At 44.7% G+C, this 21,998-nt stretch overlaps 1 protein-coding gene across 1 annotated transcript; it reads left to right on the plus strand.

Moving 5' to 3' along the window:
• The first annotated feature begins 3,833 nt into the window (after positions 1 to 3,833).
• LOC146178588 (venom serine carboxypeptidase-like) lies at positions 3,834 to 20,000 on the plus strand. Its single transcript, XM_084579784.1, has 3 exons — positions 3,834 to 4,006; positions 12,179 to 12,509; positions 19,125 to 20,000. The coding sequence occupies exons 2-3, from the start codon at positions 12,332 to 12,334 to the stop codon at positions 19,958 to 19,960; spliced, it is 1,014 nt and encodes a 337-aa protein (XP_084435910.1). The 5' UTR covers positions 3,834 to 4,006; positions 12,179 to 12,331; the 3' UTR covers positions 19,961 to 20,000.
• Positions 20,001 to 21,998: the final 1,998 nt, after the last annotated feature.

Below are 21,998 nucleotides of genomic sequence, written 5' to 3' on the forward strand. Positions count from 1 at the left end.
TGCTCGGAATCCCCAAGAAATTCTTTTGAGTCTTCTTGGACGGCAAACAAAAAAAAAAACAAAAAAAAAAACAACAACAACAAAAAAAAACATAAAGATTACTAAGGTGGATATTGACTGAAAACAACAATATAACCTGCATTTGGAGCGAACCTGGCCTAAAGAAGGCGACAGTTGCCTCCTCCTTGGCACTGAATTGAAAGTGAAATGATTGGGTGGTGTGTTTTTCAACAGTTTGCTCATCTGCTCAGTGTGACTACATTGTGTAAATAAAGTAAGAAACACTGCAACCTCCTCATTTGTGTAGCTGGCACACCCTCTATGAAAGAATTTGTTACGTAGGAAGTATGACCTGAGTAATAATAATTCTATAAAATTTCAGTCAATTACTTCTTGAAAGTATGAAAAGGGAGTCGATACATTGGAAGTACTCATGGAGCGACCAACGAGACCATCGGACGTCGGAATGAGTGTTCACGATTATGGCGACTAATACTTCCACTAATGAATAATTTGTAGGGTGTCATATTCTATAAAACAAGGCGGATACTCTTCAGGGCGCGAGCAAGCTCCCACTTTCTCTTTGTTGAGGAGAGTGGTACTACCTTTTTTGCCAGACTGGCAACGAACACAACATTAAAAAATTTGTTGTGGTTGAACTGTGATTAAACCTAGTTAAATTGCGATAGCAACGGCGGAAGCTTCTTTTGCCCTATCAGTGCAAGGCGCTACATTATTTGGAACACTTAAGCTCATTCTTTAAGACTATGACGCGAGAGCGTAAGTTACTAGTCTCCTTCTTTTCTTCTTCTTCTTCTTTCTCTTCTTCTTCTGTTCCTCATGCTCCTCGGCTGTTCAAGGTCAAGCGTGGCCTCCGATGGGACAATGCGACGGCTAAAAACCTGGCGCAGTATTGCTATCGCAATTAAACTATGCATTCGGCCTCTTCTTGCGTAGCCATTCATAGCGCGACTTTAGCTAATCTCGTCCCTTCATCGCAAAAGTGGCCTTCACGGGAGGTTGTCATGATTTCTTTTATCGACAGTCCTATGCGTTTTGTTCTCTCTTATTCCCTGTCCTTTCACTCACGGGAGGGACGAGCTCATTTCGTTCGGAGCTCTCATCTTTCCGGCTCTCCTTGAACAACTAAGGGCGGCAAGACTGGCGAACGCTTCGTCTTCTAAGATATTATTAGTATATCTCTCATACTCTCTTGCTTTCTCCGCAAAAGCTTTGATCCTGAAGTTTTTACATAGCTCGATGGCGCTATATTGCTGTTATTTGGAGTAGAAAAATTCAGCGTCCGTAAAAGGTTCGAAACCACAATAGGTAGGCGGTGGAAGCCTAGTGTCAAGTACGACCACCTTGGATGATGTCTTGTAGCTGACGCATTCAACTGTGCCTGGAGCTGTGAAAAGCGTTTAGTTTGCTTTTTAAACCGATAGCTGTACCAGCCAAATTGATCAAAATCCGGCAGTTATGTTGCCACGTTAATAGTACCAAAACCCAGCTGTTGTAACCCCACCCGAGGAAACTGGAAGACGACCCTATCCAGCTGCTGCTTCCTCGATGCCCAAAAGACCTTAACGCAGCGCGCCCGGGCTGCGGAATACGCCAATAGATTGCTGTCGAGGCATCCAACCTAGTGACTGTACCTCTCTGTATATATAACAATAAATGTTTTCACCACCACCACCCCCACGAGCAGCAGTACGAAACAAACGGGCGCGAAGGGAAGAGAAAGATGTGGCCCATCGAAGCATACGTGCGAGAGGAGTAGTGGCGGAAGTGTAAGATAATCATCCGGCGCTCGCGCCAAGGACACCCCTACGCGTGTCTCTGAGTTCTACTTCACACTCACTTGTTATTTGCACACAGGCAGAGACTCCAGCACAGTGAAAGTGGGCTAGTGTACCCGAAAGTAAGCAGACAGCGACTAGGTGCGCTGATGGAAGAATGACGTATGCCTTGCGAAAAAAAGCAACCCTTGGTGTGAAGAAAAAAGTGCAGTGTTTCACGGTTCAAGCGATGTGCTCGTCATGCGGGTCTCCAACGTGTCTGACGACTTGCCAACGAAAAACTTCTACCACTAGAGGCCGTGGCGACTAAAACTCCAACAACAAGCAAGGGTGCGGCAACGACAGAGGCGAAACGTCGCAAACGCAAGGAGGACGAAGAATTGAGACAGCGAGAAGCAGTAAGTGATGCTTTCGCATTATCACACATAAGCAATATTAAATGCCTCAGCCGAATTCTTGGTTAATTTGAGAGGTTCGAAAGTCATTTTAATGAGGAATCAAGCAACGTGGCCTGATGATAGTGATGAAAATGTGGCTCTATGATGCAAAAGTACTTTAGTTAAAAAGCTCCAGACACAACGCGGCTGGTTATCAGCAATCGCTAACCACCTCATCTGTATAAATTCTGCAGCCGGTTTGTAATACGACTGACAGGCCATATGGCGTTGACTGAGAACACTGTCACGCAAGACGTACCAAGATTAGAGATTTTTCATAAGACGCTTTTCATGGCTGTCATTGACATGCTATGCAGGGATATTTTGTTTACACATAGGTATGTCTTATAAATACAAATTGCAATGGCAGGCAAGAAATGTATACAATTGTAATGAATTTTTTTTAATAATCGTAGAGCTCTGAACAGCTGGATGATTACTATCCGACAGCGAAAATTTCACTAGCGTGAAAGCACAAGAATCTAAGATTATACTACTTCACCTCGACGTTTCAAATGAATTGATGCCTTAATACTAGTGCAAGACGATATCTTCTACCTTTCTTTTCTCAAACACACTTTTCTTATATTAAAGAGATTATTATGTTAAGCAGTTGAACTGATAATGTTTTGAAAGCTTGTTTACGTCGAAAATACTGACTATAATAAAACAGGTCTTTTGATGAGGAACAACGTTCTTAAGCCTCTAGCATAAGATAGTGCGTGCTGAAGAGTGTTTCAGGCTTGTAATTCATAGTTTCAGAATGGCGGGTCAGTGGTAGGATTAAAAAAAAAGAAAACAAAGACAATGCAAGCTTGTTGTTCACAGGATGACGATGAAACTGAATTCCTTTAGAGTACACGTTGATACTGACCTTTGCATTTTTAAGGTTAAAAGTCTTGTTAACACTGAAAAACGACTCCGAGAGTATAAAGCAACTTTTAACGCCAGCCTCGAGAAAAAGACGTGTCGTTTGTAGCCTAGACGTGAACAAAATGCTCTGTGTTCTATGGATCCTCCATCAGGCGATGCTGGGGTTGGCTTCATTGGAGAGCCGGTAAGTTGACGAACACCCGAAACTGACAGAAGTAAATATTTTGAAATACCTTATACACTTAAAGTAAATATAACTAAACCATAGAATCAACGCAATGCATAGAAGTTGGAAAAGAAGTGATACTAAAATCATAATTCAATAAATTCACTTGTTGTAACCCATGCTTATGAATTTTGGACAAGCGCATTTTAACATCGTTACACTTTATAAACCAAAGACATCTCCTCCGCAAAGCTTGCAGTTTTCTTTTTCTGCTTATTGAGACAATGCATTCCGCTAATTGTATTTGCCTCTCTTGAAGGCTCGGGGAGGGCGAAGAACCAACTTTAGAACAAAGATTTACTACAAACGGGAAGATAGGACCATAGCTATCAATAACTTAGTACAGTATGTTGCAATATAGAAAAGCTGGACTGATTTATCAACTGCTATTACGTGCAAGCTTTGTTGCGTTTATAAAATATGCTCACATAAAAAAAAAAAACATAATACATGCATATTTACGGTTCAATGTGTCTTCCATTTTTTGCGATAGGTTGATAACGCAGCCATTGTTCCTTACACCGCTTATTCAAAAGCAAAGCTATTCAATCGCCCGAAACGCCAGCAAAGTGGATTTCTTCCAAAGAGAAGCTGGAGTAGAAGCGTACTCTGGTTACATTACAGTGCAGAATGGGAGTCACTTCTACTTTTTATTCCTTAAGACATCAGAGGTGAGCTGAAACCATTCCACCAGTTGTGCCTAATGTGTTCAAGTTGATTAGAATAGAGCAGCTTCACAACATTCACTTTAATGCCAGGGAGTACGGAATTTGCTCAACAGCGCGAAGACGATCAGTGACACAAATATTGCGAAAAATGGAATTATGTGGGGAAGTGAGGACACGTTGTATTGCATTTTAAAACAACATGGAACTTTGCGCTTCTAAATCATTCGGAGAAGCAAAGTAAAAGCTACTCTACGCGGTAATGATCACATTCCACTGGAGTGTCAGCCCAATAATTGATGAAAACGAAAAAAAAAAAAAACACTGCAAGTACCCAAGTAGGATCTCTTTCACGTAGCTACTGCAGTTACACTGTAGTACGGATCGATTCACGCTATCCCACGTGTGTAACTTCAGTCAAACGAAAAGAAAAGCAGGACTTAACAAACAACTAAGGTATTGCCTGCCAAAATTGGTCCGCTGTTGATAGCGCCAAAAGTACAATTCAAAAGGACGTGTTTTCGGGCTAGTTGATTCTGCATAATAAAATATTAGGAAAAAGACAGAACAGATACTTACGACGATTGACAAGAGCTTGTCAATTGCACTTCCTGGGGCTTGGGAATCGGTCATGAATGGGATCGAACTGGTACAAACGGGTGACGCTGGTATTCCGCACACTGATACCCGTGAGGGCTTGGTGCGTGTTCTTGAAGACCCGAGGTAATTAACTCCTGAGCAGCGGCTGCTGGTGTATTAGTCACACCAAGCGCCTTCTGCACTTCGCGTGCGACATCAATAATTGAGACTCCTTGGGGCAATGAAGATGACAAAGTTTGACGCATTTCCTCCTGGACAGCTTTGCGGATAGCTTCCGGCCAGTCACCTTTGTTGGTAGTCATAGTGCGAGCACAAATAATGCAGTTTATGCCAGTCGGCTCTACTGATTAATCTGTCCGGCTAGGGTGGCTTCCATGGCGGACGCATTGAACTGATACAGCTCGTTCTATTGAAAGCAGTCAGAATCGGAGTAGTAGTAGTAGTTGTAGTCGCCGGCAACATGTGTAGAAAATAATCGGGGGCTGCCTAAAAGAGACATCCTATCATGGTACTTTGTGGTTGTAGTGATCTATGATTGATTCGTGTGTAATGGGCGACGACGACTTAAGGAACGCACTGTAATTAATTGATGAAATACTAAAATAAAATAAAAATAAAAAATTGGGAATCGGGGTTCAAAGGCACCAGAATGATCAGAATGTGAAGAGCTAATGCTTGATAATGTCAACAAAACAATTACAGTTTGTAGTTGTGAATAAATAATTGAAAATCTTAAAAATGAAAATTTAGGAAAAAGGGCCTTTCAAAGGTGTTAAATTGCTCTAGATGAAAATGCAATGCTTGCTGATGTGGATTAAGAAAAAAGTAGAGTGTGGGCCAATTTATGAATTCAAGTAATTGAAAAAATGACAAATAGAAAAAAAGAAATCGAAGATGACAAACATTCAGAATATAGATGCAATGCTTGGCGATGATAATTAAAACAAACAGTATCAGACTGATTAAATAATTAATCGAAATTATTAAAACTAAAAAAAACAGAGAAAGGCGAAACCAGAGATTAAAAATATTCAGATGGAAAAACCAATTCTGATGATGCTAATTAAGAACATTTCTAGCGTGCAATGAATCAATTGATTGAAACAATTAAAAACAAATGAAACATTATAAATAACAGGATTGAAAAATGTCTATATGCTCGGAATAGAAAGTCAATGGCCCCGCCGCGATATATAAGTGGTAAGACACCCGGCTACTGTGCTGAAGCACCCGAGTTCGATCCCGACCGCCGGCGGCTGCGTTTCGATGGAGGAGAAACGAAGATGCTCCCGTGAAGCTGTGCGATGTCAGCGCTCTTGAAGGCCTCGTCGGTGGACACTCAGTACCTGACCCATATGAAACCAAAATATCGTCATCGCCACCACTCAGAACGTCAATGCGGTAAATGCGCTCGCGCGTGAATTTAAAATCAATGCTCCCAAACGTGCCCTCCCAATAGTCGGTCACATCGACACCGGTCTGCGACTGCGACAACAGGGCAGACCGACCAGTCAAAGAAGAAAAATAAGATTGTAGTGCCGATAGGTCCTGGCTTGCAAGGCACAATCGGAAAAGCGCCACAGGACGGCGCCTTGCCCGGGCGTGCCCCAAACCTCCTCGGTCAGCTAACCAGAAGACATCAAATGATCCACGTGCCCCGCATTCCAAAATGGGGATTTTCCAGCCACCTACAGAACTTGCCTGGTGTACCAAAGAAGTCGTCACAGCCCACGGTAGGCCTCCCCGTACTGCCCTATCTTCTCTCTCTCCCCCCCCCCCCCCCCCCTTCTTCACTTCGAAATTGTGGCGCTCCGCCGCTAGTTCTAGGCCGGTATTCCGAGTTTGTGTTGTTATCGCAAGTATCGCTGTCTCTCCGACTTCGAGTCATCTGATTGGTGAAAACGCTGAAACATGATGTTGCCACGGCGCTTCCGGTTCCATAGCGTCAACAGCCGGTTCCGGCGTTTAGATCAATCAGATGACTCGAGGTCGCGTGAGAAAGCGACACTTCTATAACGACGAAAACTCGGAATACTGGCCACAGACTCTTCGGGGGCAAAATGCTCAACTCCACGCTAATTTGCTCCCTATAGAAACACATCATTCCTCCACACCCACTGCCTAGGTAGCTCCGGAACCGATGCAAGACGCGCAGGCGGGACACACATCCTCTACCTCGGACGTGCGTTTCACCATCCTCGAAAAGGCCCTTGCGATAACCACTAAATCGTTAAATTGCGGACAAATCCAAGGCAGCTTACAGCAGGCGGTCGCGGCCACGACAGCCAGCATTAAGAAACGGATAAAGTCAAACCTCTGGCTTAGTCAAATGGAACACTCTAACGACGCGAACCACGCATCAAATCTCCACCGAAACGTCGATCTATTCTAAATCTCGGAAGAGTGGGAATCGCCGCTTCTGAAGGTGACGGCCCCAATGCCGGCTCTTCAAGGCAATCTCGTTTCCAATCGGTATGACTGCGTCCCCTTGAAACCGACCCCCTAGAGGCCGACGGCCCCGAAAAGACGGCAAGCGCTGACCATTGTAGTCTCACGGTTTCAAATAGAGAACCAAACGCGCCCACGTAAGGGCGTATGTTGACAACCTTGACCACCCCGTCGCAGGCGTTGCGTTTCAAGAAACTAGGAATGCGGTTAAGCTCTCGGGCTAAAATATATCAGCGGGACACGTCCAGCTGTCTTCTAGTCCTATAAGGGCTACAAAATGCAGGATGTTGATCTCGATCTAACCATGGATATTCGTACATGATGGTTTCTGTTCTCCCATTGCGGCGAGTAGATAGCCCTATACACATACTCAATATATACTGCCTCCAAAACCTAAACACATCACGCTTTTAACAATTTTAGTGCAGCATTAAGTATAGCGGGTAGCAATCTTTCATGATAATGGGTGATTTTAACGCCCTCTGTCCTTTATGGGGCTATCGTAAGGAAGATCCGCGTGATCGCAAGTTGGCAGAATATATCTAAGCTTGGCATCATTGTTTTAACTGACTTGCTCCATCCGACACGTGTACTGAATTCGGTCACTCTGAACATCTGCCTCGACTTTACCCTCACGAAACACATCCAACACGCAGGATGCCTTTATTAACAACCACTGCGTCCTGAAGATTGTCATTTAGAACTAGGTACTTACATCACCCCCATGCACAAGCCAAACTTCTGGACAGGAATGGTTTCCGCCTGTCCCTGCCGGTAACTTTTTCCTTGGAGCAAGACTGTTCCATTTGGGCACACGGCATCACGCAAGCACCTCGTATGCACGAAAATCAGATATACAGCTTATGGAGCACGCATCGGACGTGAATAACCAACTGATGTACTTCTGGGAATCTCGCCGCAGCCTAACTAAATGATTGCAGCGGTAAAAACACAATCGAAAACTCCGCGATCGCATCCGGTGACCTCACCCAGCAAGCAGCCGAGTATTCTGCCCCGCTCGCCGACAGTACGTAGGTGGAGAATGTACACGTGTACATTAGAGACTTCCTTATCAAGTATCAAGCTCCCCGTATCAAGTTGAAACGGCGGCAGAATCGACGTGAAGCGCGTCTGTAGGGGAAAATTCGATCAAGCGGAGAAAGTGATTACGGAAGTATCTCGCTACAGGTGGAATATCAGCGGCTGTGCAGGATCAGTGTATGCGACGAGAAGCGAAGGAGGTGGAGAAGCAGACAGAACAGACCTCCGATTTAAATGCTTAAGAATTCTTAACGCGTAGTACTATAACGTGGACTAAATTTTTATCGCAAACGATAACTGTATACAGGAATAGCTAGGGCATAAATTCCCTTCTGCAAGACGTATTTATGCGTCTGGAAACGAAGAACTCTGAGTGGATTCCAAGCTGTTGATTATAAAGAGGAAGAAAAGTACTGAAATACAAATCAACATAATCTGAGTAGAGTGCATATTTTGGCAGCGTAAAATTAAAGACCATCATGCACCCCTGCGTTCAGCGACACACGTGTGCTGCGCAGCTTCAAGCAGCAGTTGAGCAGGGAGATATTTGAGGCCCTTGAGATTCACAATCAAGGTGATAATTGTGTTAGCAGTAGCTCGGTTGTGCTGTCACCCAAAGAGCTGGAATTTTTAAAGAGGAGAATGACACGTGGCCATAGGTGATGAGGCTCTAATCTGTTCGATAATGCAGAGGCGAAGGTTTGGGAGCATGCGCTCAAGTGATGGCGTTGAAAAACTTTTTGTATATATTGATGTTACGTCCATTAAACTATCAGTTGAAGTTCAGCGTTTATCCCTTGTCTTTCTCCTTTAGTCCTGTCTTTAATATTACGCTGCCAAAATATGCACTCTACTTATCAAGACCAACTAGCCCGTCTTTCTACGTCAACATAATCTACTACAAGCGCACTATTTAATAAAAACAAAATGCATTCTGGGTCAACGCTCAACATTTAGGCGTCTTTCCGTACGCGATTCACAATTTTTATGCGTGCAGATAGGCTAAAAAGAAAGGACAGTGCAAAAAAAAAAACAAAACAACAACAACATGCGACTGCAGAGGTCATTCAACCTTTCATTGTCGTCATATAGTTACTTTCGTCATAGGTCAATAATAAAACTTGTGAAAAAGATGCTAAAAAATGCTAATTGGATCGCATATATGATGTCCCGAGCCAATTTGGATTCGGTGCAAGCACGTGTACCTTCGGTCGCGAGGCCGTCGCCGTACCCAAGGTTCGTCTCGGGTTTTGTCGGAGGTGTTTGGAACGTGGTAGGAGAAATGGAGGCCTGTAGTTGAGGCGGTGTCCCTTCCCCTGTAAAATGTCCACTGAGAACAGTGACAAGTACTGCGCCTTTTTTATTTTATGAACGAGTTTATAAACTGAGTACAGATGTCCATCGTATTCCGGTTTCGGGTCGGTTTTTGTCGGAAATGTTCGGAACGTGGCAGGGAAATGGTACGGAGTTGTCAGCATGGAGACCTGTACTTGAGGCGGTTCTTCTTCTCACACTGCGAGGATCAGGTGTGCACGGGGAACTGTCACAGATTCTGCACTTTCCAGAACCAAGTGAAACAAATAATAAAGGTATAAGTAGAATGAAGAGGCGTGGTTAAGGTGCTATTGAGTCTACCCTTAAGTAGCTTGCGCGCCCCCTTAATTTTAGTTCAGTGCCTAATATTTTCAAAGGGCCGTACTTTTTTGAAATACTTTATAGTATCCGAAATTTTTGTATTAAGGGAAAGTGACATCAGCAACGCTATCGAATATGTTGTACATAGGTCTAGGTTAAGACAGTCATTTGTGTGAGGTACAATAATACGCTCGTAGATATATATTGCTCTCTACATGAAGGGACTTTTTTTAGGATATCAGTTACTTGGGGGAAGAGGTTAGCGGATTATTCCAACAGTTAACGAGGAACTACGTTGTATATGTGGCATTGTATCATGCCGGTAACGATCATCATTTGGACTACGGTATAAGGAATGGACTTTTTAGAGCATGTGCATTGCCCATATCAACCATTTTACGAACGCATATACAGTCTTTCTGAAAAGCAAGTAGACCTGTATAAGGACCTCTTAGCATTTGTAAAATTGCTGTCTTAGCAGGGTGAGCCCAAATGTTTACCTTCCGTTCGAGATATTCGGAACGTCGGCGATTCTTAACGGTCGTCACGCTGTGATATTAGAAGCCGACATTCCTCTTCTCATGTCTTAAAAGACATACTGAACCAAGTAAGAAAAAAACTACACAATTGCATAAAATAGCGGAGATATTATATACTTACGTTTTAATTGTCAAAATTCTTTTGCAGGTATGTGTTACATGTCAGTGCCACTTTTCTGTAGTCGGTCGTTCTGTAGTATGTTCCCGTTTTAAATATAGAAAATTCTGATGTTACTACAGTGATTTATGTTGCCGCAACAAATTAACTTTCAAAGAACCTCACAAAAATTCTGAAGTGACCCCATAAAACTTTTTGTAGTTTTTTTCCGACTGAGTGGAGCGATACATTGCGAAAAGTAATCCGGAGTATGTCGTTAGAGTACTCTGGAATTGCCAATGGATCTCTTCAACGCAGTGAGTTTAGTGGGAGCGCGTATCAGCGGTATTGTTTGGCGGTTACAACTAAGTTGAGCTGAAAGAGGTAATTAAATAAATCTGAAATTGGTGGTATATAGTTAGGCAGACCGACTGATGAGTGGGTGGCAGACTGTTTAACAGTGTCAGTCTGGTAGACAAACTTTCACACTGCTCTATGTTCACAAATGAAAAAAAAAAAAAAGAAGAAGATGCCAGAACACTTAGCTAGTCTCAAATCTAACATCTATTTTTCACAAAGTACATACGTATTAACCGGCAAGAGAGAGGGAGAGGAGGGGAGACAAAGAACGAAAGGCAGAGAAGTTAGCAGGCATCACCACGCTGGCTACCTTACACAAAGAAGGGGAATAGAGGGAAATAAACAAACTAAAGTTGGGAATATCAATTAGTTTCGCAAGTTTTTGTTGTTGTTGTTAATATACAAAGGGCGCATTCTGAAAGTTCAGGGCTTTGCAATCGTCATTAAACCTTTCAGAAATGCCAACGACGCCTCAACTGCTTTCCTCTGAGACGACGGAAGAAAATCTGTGAAAGACTGCGATAAAATGCTTGCCTGGGCTGCAGAGTAGAAATTTGTAATTGGCGTCGTCGATGCATTATCGGCAATCCATTTTAAGGGTCAGTGGTAGTACTATATGGGCAGTGAAAAGTGAGAGGCGCCGATCAGAGGCTGCCGTCACATCACAATGCAATAGAAACGGGGCAAGGCGTTCGACGGAACGAAAGAAAAGTAGGTCACATCGCCGGTATCTCTGTCTCTTGCATGTATAAAGCGGGATATGAAAACATCGCACATATGTTCCATAAGTGATAGAAAGGACTGAACAGCGCTGGCAGGTTGGAAGAGAACACGATATTCCTTTTGTTTTGCTGCCATACCCATTGTATTAATTTCGTTGATAGATAGCCATGTACTACATCCTTGAGCAAAAGTAGGGACCACACGTTTTGACAAACCTGCAGCTATTTCTGAAGTTGAAGGGGTTAAATTGCTTGAGTAAGATGCTTGCCATCTCACCCAAGCAAATTTGTTAGGTGCATTTTTTCATACAGAAAGAAAAAATAATTGCAGCGGTTCGCATAGTCCCCTTACTTTTGCGCAAGGGTGCACATTTTTTTTTCATCCCGTCTGCTCCCGTTTGTTTCAAGGCGTTGTCCAGTAATTTGCCTTAACTAACCTGATTATTCAGTTCTCTCTGCCCTCAAACTTTACTTGTTGAGCATTTTACGCAGAATCGTCCAGAATCGGTATTTCTTTCCGATACCAAAAAAAAAAAAATGCCTAATATTCTCCTTTTGGAATGATTTCCTAAAGTCGGACATCAAAAACAATCATAGCGTTGTTCTTGTTCCCCCTTTTCTAAAGCATTTTTGATGTATTCGTGTTTTTCTGGCATTTCATGGATAAAATTTGTTGAACTTATTGGTTCTATGTGGTCACAACAAACCTGATACTAACATATGCAAACATTTTCAGAGTAATGGCCGTCGACCGCCCCTCATAATATGGCTACAAGGCGGGCCCGGAAAATCAGGGCTTTTTGGACAATTCCTCGAGAACGGCCCTGTTGGTATCGACGCAGAAGGCAATCTGTACAACCGCAGTTGCACGTTTCAACATGACGCACATATGCTGTACATCGACTACCCGGCAGGGGGAGGTTACAGTATTATTGAAAACCGCACTGTACTGTCAAAAACGCTAAATGATGTGGCCAAGGACCTCAAAAAATTCCTTCGGCAGTTCTTCAACCTCTTCTTCGAGTACCGTAACACGACTCTTTATCTTGCTGGGGAAAGCTACGGAGGTAAGAAAAAAAGATGTTTGTTTAGGAGAATGAGTCGAAATCATGTTTTAGAGCTCCAGTTAGGGAGCGAATTACTGTTGCAATTAGAATACGAAACAATAAGGGCAGCTTTGTACGTCGTCTGACATTTCTAATTTTATTGCTAGTTTAATGGGCATGGGTATCACTTTGTATTACTCATAGCTGCGACCACTAAACATACTTGATTGGATCTTTTCAAAAGGCTGTAGAGACGGCTGGAGTTTTTAGTCTGGTTTCCCACTACCATAGGCTGGTGCTACCCGGATTCTTTCGATAAGTTCTTTTGACTCGTTCCATCCGAGCCGCTCAGAACGGCCTCTCACCCCTCCTGCTTTGGCTGGTTATGGGTGTCAATGGCCCCATTTTTCTGAGACTCATAACATATGTTATAGGTGAACCTTCTCCCCGCAGAATTCGAATTGTGGGTCAGAGGCTCCAGATTCAATGCATTAAGTCTTCGCTGGCTGTCGAAAATGTTGGTCTGCGGATAGCGCGATTTCTCCCATTCTAGTGTCAGGTTATGGAAAGTATACCCGGCGGGCTAGTTTAACATGCCGCAGTTTAACATGCTGAAATGCGTTAATGATGGGTAGGTGGTTTCGCGACATCCTTGTTGCCTGCCATGCGGAGAAATCATCGGGTTGAGGCATGTGCATGCGCCCTCGTTCCCATGGATGCCCACGTTATTGAGAACTAGCTAACCGCATCAGATCCTTTTGGGGTGGTCGGTATCCACGGGTACACATATCGTTACGGGGCAGAAGGCGTTCGAACCATGTGAAGGACTGACGCACTCCACGCAAAGGAGAAGCATGAGGCACACAGAAAGTTCAGGAACAAGCTGTCGCGATGGACTTCGCCAACAAGCACGCACAGACGCACGCACGCACGCACGCACGCACACACACACACACACACACACACACGCACGCACGCACGCACGCACACACACACACACACACACACACACACACACACACACACACACACACACACACACACACACACACACACACACACACACACACACACACACACACACACACACACACACACACACACACACACACACACACACGCACGCACACGCACGCACACACACACACACACACACACACACACACACACACACACACACACACACACACACACACACACACACACACACACACACACACACACACACACACACACACACACACACACACACACATACGCTCTCTCTCTCAAGGATTTTGGTTGCTAGCGGTGTTGCGTTGCTAAATTGATTGCGATACGCACTATGTGCGTATATCTAAAGTATATTATGCAGTAGCGTATGTTGCAGCTCTAGCTAGCCAGCATTATTCAGTTCACTGTTTACGTTTTGTGCACTACAGCTGTGGCAGTCACTATTTGCATGGATTCCCACTGCCAACGCCTTATAGCCGACTGCAGTGCTTTTAGGGCGAAATCATTTATAGATATATGAGTGTCCGTCCACGTGGGCGTCCGCGAGAAGTGTCACACTTCTTCGCGAGATTCAGAGGGATACCGCGAGATTTCGGTTCACGCGTATATGATGCTGACCCCGTCGGACGCCCGACTCAGGCGTCTGTGCTGCGCCTTGCATTTGGCGTTTCATTCATTGCTGCATCACACAGCACTCAGAAACAGACGCAGTAAAGCAGAGAGAGAGAGAGAGAGAGAGAGAGATAGAGATAGAGAGAGAGAGAGAGAGAGAGAGAATAAGCCATATTTATACAAAGTAATTACCCGGGTGGTTTACCATGTGCGGGAAACCATTGGCGAATACGGCCTTCAACGCCTGACCGATCAGCTGGCGCAGGAATCAGCGGCGTTTCAAATCCGAGATCACCAGCGCACCATTACAAGACTGTACGATAGTTGAGGCTGAGGAAGCGGCCGTTGCTCTAGCGGCAACGGAGGGCTATCGATCTAAACGGTCTCTAACAATCCTTACAGACTCACAAGCAGCATGCCGCAACTATCTTCGCGGCAGAATTGGGCACAGAGCGCTCCGCATACTCCGCTCTGGGGGCCACATAACACGACAACCAAACGAAAAACCAATCAAGCATACGTTAGTATGGACGCCGGCACACGCGGGAGTAACAGGGAACGAAGAGGTGGACAGGGTAGCTCGAGGGTACACTTATTACCGAGCATCCAATGTAGGCGACCTCGAGGGGAACAAACCTGTACCCCAAGATTATTCGGCGATACTAAACCATTACCAGGGCTGCAGAAAGCGGTACCCACCACCACACAACTCCCTTAGCAGAGAGGACTCAGTCACGTGGGGGCAGATACAAACGGGCTTGTACCCGAACTTACACGTACTCAACAAAATGTATCCCACACAGTACACTGACAAATGCCCTTGGTGCCAAGAACCACCCACGCTGTACCACATAACGTGGGCATGCCAAGGATAAGCGTGGTACCCGTTATAAGAAACCCGAGTGCGGAGCAATGGGAGGGAGTGCTCTCCAACGATCGCCAAGTCGACCAAGAAGGTCTGATTCGGCGAGCACAACTGGCAGCAGCATCCAGCGGAGCCCTGGACTAAGGGCAAACGACCTTTGTCTTAGAATATGGACGAAACCATCTGAAAACCGCAGAAGACAAGCCAATCTAGAGCTAAATAAAGTTTTTCACTCACTCACACTCCGCGGACCCCTCAACCGGGATGTAAGGGAAGGGAGGAAGGTGGAAGTGAAAGAAAGAGGTGCAGCATTTAAGGAGTTCAGACCCCCACGCTATTAAAAGTTTTAGCCTTATCGCACTTGTGTGGTCCAAAGTGTCTGCAGAAATTTTTATTTGCTTTAGCTCGTATCGGTTGTGTTAGGCAGTAGAATTTGGGGTGCATATTCCTCGGAATTGTGGCTGCCCTGAATTCCCTCTACATTAGGGCAGGATGCTGCTTTTGGAGTTTAACTGTTGGGGCAAGCTACCTGTATATCGTTGAGAACTAGACAACCCTTCCGGACAGTGTACAGACGAACTGCCTGCCTTATTGGGTGTGCCTAACCAAGTTACACTCTTAAGGCGAAAGCCTTTCTGGCTCCTGGGTGGCGTGGACAGAAGTCTCAGCCAAATGTGTCCTCAGATGCCTCCGCAAGTGCCTGCACAAACTGTGGCTTCTCATATAGCTCGTGTTGGAGATAGGCAATGATGCAGGTATTGTAATATAATGACATATTATATAAACGATGACATCCACTGATAATGATAGCGATAGCGATAGTATAAAAATGACGATAACGGTGGTTACCGACGGTTACTGACAACGTATGGTGATACCATAGTTTTGTGATAGATTAGTGTTATTAGCCATAGTGATAGTTGTGACAGTGGTAGTGGAAGTTGTGGCAAAACAGTTAGTGATAATAATAATGATAGTGTCCATGACGATAGTAGTGATAGTGAGTGTATAGTGATAGTGGTGATAGTGCCCACGGCGATGACGACTGTGGCGATGAATATAGTAGGCAGTGATACTGTCACGGGGATAGCTGTGATGACGATGTGGTAGTTGCAGCCGTTGCTGACAGTTGTGGTGGTGATGATGATAGTTGCTGATATTAGCGATAGTGATGAGGATGATATTAGTGATAGTGATGATTATGTGGTAATGATGACGATGGGGGTAACGGCGTCATGTGTTTGAGAGGAAAGCAAGATGTTCGCATTTCTGGTCTTAAGCAGACTTTTGTGCTTTGGGTTCTTGGCAGTAAAAACCGATCTGTGGACCTCAAAAGAGGGAGGCCCAAGGCTTTTTTTTGGACCGCCCTGATCATGATGATGTTTCTAGACATACGATCTATTGAGGCGGATATAAAGCTCAGAGCAGGAAAATTGGCTCATGACGAAGTTCTGCGAAATTATAGAGTATAATATTCCAGCATGCCTTGTTCTCAGAATTACTGTTGTATCATCCTGGCGACTTGGTCACTCATGAGGCGAAGTTTCTAGACATGCCGATGTTAATTGCTGCCCTTTTATCTATCTAAATTTCGACGTTGCCTCAATTACTACGCTGCCGGTAGAGTGAGTTCCGATCCTTCAAAGGAAGAGCGTAACCCACACGCCCGTGCGAAATTCTGCAGTGTTTTTGTCGATGTTTTGAGATAATCCTTTAAGACTCCTATACTTACAGTGATGATGAAGACTGTTATATCATCCGCTAAAAGGGCGTGGCGTTCATCCTTCTCATGATTGAGAAGGGGTGAGAGATTTATGAGTGAAATGTTGAAGAGAAGCGTTGTTCCTTGTATGGTTTATTTTAGGCCACTCATGAAGACTTTATCTAGTGCTCCGTTGAGGTCTATGGCAAGAAACGTTCGGTTGCCGTTTCTGCACTGAGGACCAGTGAATTGAGTGAATCAGTGATCAGTGAAGATGGGTGAAGTTAAATTTCTTCCAGTCTGTTTTTTAGCTTGGTCTAATTGTTGTGCAGTCGCCACAAGACACAAAAAATTTTAGTTTCAACTGAGGCATGTACCGAAAACTTCGCCGAGAATAATCTTTCGAAATCCGCCCAAGCCATTTAATAAAACACAGGGCAGTTAAGTCGATTACTATTTGGGCAAGCAGTGTCATTGACCCCATTCCTTCACCGCAATTGATTATAATTCACTCTACTCTAAAACAATCCAACGCAATCTGACCTTACTCCACCACAATCCGCCAGCATCCGTAGCCATATACCTCAATTTTTTGTCACCCAAGCTCACTCTTATGAGTTTAATCCAACGCAATTCAATGTTAATCCAGTGAAACGTAATCCATTATTATTTCACCGAAATCGCTCATAATGTAAAATATTCTGCCTAAATTCACCGTAATAAATGCTTAATAAACCAAATAAAGTCAATATAACCTGTTTGTAAACTAACACAATTCACCAGAATCTGCCAATAATTCACGCCAATCGTAGAGAATGCTCTTTAGTTTACCAGGAATTGTCCTACTACAATTTAGGTCATCGTAAATTGCAACAGATGGAGCAGGTATATATAATGAGAGGCTTATAGGGACTGATGGGGCTATGCCTATACTCCGTTTCATACATCAGGTGCAACGCAGCGAAAGCTACGCAAGTAGTCCGCAAGAAAAAAAAAAAGGAGGCATATCACTACGCGCTCGTTTTGTAGCCGAGTGGTTTCTGCGGAAACGGGCTCTATTCCGAGCATACACCTTTGCAATAACATGCTGTGCATGCCTGGACATATTCGCAGGGCGGATCGTATAGAAAAAGCCTGCTCCGAAGAGGCAGTTGAGGTCGCTGCGCAAGGGCACAGCTGGCAGGGTTTCGGGGCAGCAAAAACGCGACACGAGCGAAAACGACAAACCAAGCACATAAATTCACCCAATCTGATACTTTCTCCTTAAAAAAGATGCTTTTTATAAAGTTGATCACAAATGTAAGGTGTATTAAGCTTGCAGATAAAGCAACTATTATTTCCTCTCGTCAAGAGCAGGCACTATTTCTCATCGCGGATGTGGGGAGGGCGAACAAGAGCTCTATATTTTGCAGTGTTGCATTGATATATGAAACGGAGTATAAGCTTTCTATTCTTCAAGATTTTCCTTGTCAAAGCACGATTGAAAAGCGCCCAAAATTTATATTTGCAGAAGTCAGTCATGTCATTCGACGTTGTAGGGATATACACCAACCTTTTTTTTGTGCATTCATTCCTTAGCGGTCGAATAGTGAAATGAAGTTACTTCCAGTACGCATGAATGCGAGGTCGAATATCAGCTGCCTTGTGAAATTTGGTACTCAGAGATGACATCAGCTTACTATTGAATTAATTATATTTTTAGCAATAGTCTATAATCCTTCTCGGACACTGTATTTTTAATGTTCAAAGCCCCGCGTTACGTGGTAGCAACAAAGCGTACTAAAGTGGTTCTCCCAAATGTCTCGTAATGCGTATTTGGATCAGAACAGGAAACAGGAATGCATCAATGTCTGCATCAGGGTACGGTGTCTTATTTGTGTGGTCTGCGGCAATAAAAACATTGGTGCCTTCACCTAATGGAAGGAATACAACCACAAACAAAAGGGCAAACGACAGGCACTGGCCAAAGTGGCGGATATTGCTTTAAGGCTCCACGCCATCTTCATATAATCAGTGATATAAGCAGCTAAAAGCAACTCGTGGGAGGGATCTGATTGAGCACCACAAGCGAGTGAGTGAGTGAGTGAAAAAACTTTATTGAGGTCTTTTGGTTAGTCTCGGAGAGTCTTCCTGCAGCCGCTTCTTCGCCACCGTTGGAGACTCCTTAGCACGGGTGGTTCCCTCATTCCAGGGCTCCACTGGTCCTGGCTACCTCGCATGCGTGCTGCACCAATGCCCTTTGGGCGGTGAGCTCGCAGCTGGTTAGCAGGCCCTCCCATTGCTCCGCACTCGGGTTAGTTTGTTTGTGGAAAGTGTAGTTGTGTTTACATTCCCATGTGACGTGGTATAGGGTCGGACTGTCTCCGCACAAGCGAACTTAAGTTTTTAACGTTTAGTGCGAGATTTTGTGCTGCAGTACACTGTATATTTGAAATATAAATTACCACGTGTTCTTCGTTTTCAGCTAGAGCTGCAGTCTCCTTAGCACTGCGCCTGACGCATAGGAACCTGGCTGGTGTCATCCTGAGTTCCCCATTCGTAGTTCCAGTTGAAGGCGGTATCTTCAAGTCTCCAGAATTCCTTTATCAAACAGGACTGCTGGATGCCACAGGTCGCGAGCAGTTAGGTCAACGATTCGCGAACATCTCACAAATTTCCAAGAAAAATAAGACACTTGCCGCTCTTCTTCTAGCTCAGACCGTCGGTAACTTGAATCTTGGTGGCCATAAAAGCCTGTTCAAACAATTGACAGGCTACGACTATCATGGTAGCATACTACACAGTAAAGTACCGCGACAAATCAGGAAATATATGGAACTTGTCAACGGTACAGAAATGAAGGCAGCACTCCATGTATCACCACACGCATATATAGACAGTAATAGACCACTCATTCAGTACTTTTTGGCCCAAGACTTTTTCAATGCCATTAAGGACGATGTAACTTGCCTTTTAGAGATGGAAAATGTTAAAGTTATTTTCATGTACGGACAGATGGACAACCTTTTTCCGCTGTCTACATTTGAGAAATTCCTGAAAGAAATGTACTGGGAAAATTCAACTCAGTACTCTCAGGTTCAAAGGAAACCCTGGAAGACATTTGCACCTTCCTCTAAGCTGGCAGGTTACGTGAAGAAGTCTGATAGTCTTATTGAAGCCCTTGTATTGAAAGCGGGTCACTCAATGGGGCTCGACGCGTGTGATTTCGTTTACGATCTCGTCTATCGTTTTCTTAATAATATTGATTACAGTGATGATAGCTTGGCTAATTCTGAGCGTTACACTCAGCCCTCATGCTAATGCCTATTTAAACATGCCTGTGTCAATAAAATAATGATTGGAGAACGAACAGTGCTGGGTGATCGTTTATGCGCTGGGCAACATGAAGATGCTATCACTGGCCAGAGCATCTGAAATGGCTGCCGCGCTTTTTAAAACCATATTAAAAATACTGCTTGGGAACACACCTCGCCTAAAGTGGGAGTGTATCCTCGTGCTTCCGTACCCTGGATGGCATGTCTCATTTTATTCATTATGTTTTTCATAGTTACATCGAGCTTTGTTATCAGGCCTAAGGCACAACGGGACAGTTCTGAATGTCTACAAATCAGTTGGGCAAGATACGACTATAGGCACTCAAGAGTAAAATGCGGGAAAAGTATAGCACAGGACGAAAACTGTTTTCCTGGGAACAATTTCACTGCGAAGACGGGACAAGGAAGTCATGGTTTGGCCGAAGTTTTCTGCAGAGTGATCTCGCAATTCGGCAATTAACTGCACGATCTGCTCGCCATTCTTCATCGTCATCACCTTGCAAGAATCATGCCCAAGTGCACATGCACATCGCTGGACTGGCACGTGCAGCGCTGCGCTGTGGACGCACGGCACCTAAAGATCGCCCAACGATTCTTTGTGCACCTTACATATGGCTAGCCATGGCAGAAGCTCATCTGCAGCAAACTATAAATGTTTTGCTCAAGATAAAAAAAGGCACCGTAGCCACAGGTGAGACACTACCATGCATTCATTGCAGACGAAAGCCGTCTATTTGGGTTTATTTTCGCTCAGTTTGTTTTCGCAAACTAGTCAAGCATCTGCGTCTTGAAATTGCTGCTAACATCTTCGGCGTCTCGCTTCTCGCCAACTAATGCATTGCAACCGCTGAGTTGATGTATCCCGGCGTCTGGCGCCGAGGAAATCCTATTGAACGCCTTGTGTTCACTGTGGTTCTCTTTGTGTTGTGGTGTCGCAGTGAGTGAGTGAGGCGCGGGAGTGAGGCGTGCCGCACTCCCTCCCGAGCAATGTACCCAGCCTTGCAGAGGCTACGCCTCGTCATTTGGAAGTATCTGTCTGGACAGTTATAAAACGGACCATGGTGGTAACAACTTTTATTGCCACAAAATGAAAGGAATTATTTCGGGCTGGGGCGGGTCTAGGGTGGCCTCCAGTCGAGGGCGACCTCTTGAGCTCGCGTGACTGGGGCCAGTTGAGTAGTTTTTCTTAAACTGGCCAACAGCTTGTCCCATTCCACCGCTGAAAGAGCTGGAAAGAGCGTCTTTGGAGAGGGATTGCTGGCGCATTCCCACAGTATATGGTCTTGAGTGGTCTGCGTTCCGTCACCGCAGTGCCGGCATGCAGGGTTGAATTCTCCGTTCGTAATTACCGATAAATGGTAGGAGCTAAGAGTGGCCTTTGTTTGTAGGCGTCTGAGTGCCTTAGCTTGCGCCCGGTCCAGAGCGGGGTGATTGATTGAACGTCATTTATTGAATGGAAAGGCTCATGACCATGGATTGGGATAAAGGAGAGTAGACAGAATATTGCTTTAGTCGTCACTCGAATCACATTGCTCTAGCCAGGCTACTAAGCTAGCCATACTTGGCAAATGTCCTCTGTGTTTTAGCATCCGTTTCTAGAAGGGAACGGTAGTTCAGGCGGTAGGGTTTGATCTCGGAGCGTCCAGTAGAAAAAGCAGGGCATTCCCAGAGTAGATGAGATATGCCGCCGCGAGTTAGAGTCGTACAGGGGGGGGGGGGGGGGGGGGCACGCAATCATTTTCTCTGTATACTGACGCCAGCGGGCCATAATACGTGGCGTGTAAGCTGCATGGGCGATGAGCTTATTCAAAAAGACTTCTTAACTTCGGGTGAGGTGGGTTTTTTTCGTAAAAGGTGGGTCTGGTGTGGCCACCTGCATGCGATGCTGACTGAGGCTACGAAGACTGGTTCGGGTATAGTGCTTAAGGGCAAGAGAAGAGGTGAGTTTCCCGCCCAAGGTCGAGTAAGGATGAAGCAAGGGGGGTGGGGAAGTAAATGTGGACATCACACCTGCCAAGGCAGCC

The sequence above is a fragment of the Amblyomma maculatum genome, chromosome 9, assembly GCF_055883805.1.
Source record: "Amblyomma maculatum isolate TAMU_Amacu chromosome 9, ASM5588380v1, whole genome shotgun sequence".
Taxonomy (NCBI): domain Eukaryota; kingdom Metazoa; phylum Arthropoda; class Arachnida; order Ixodida; family Ixodidae; genus Amblyomma; species Amblyomma maculatum.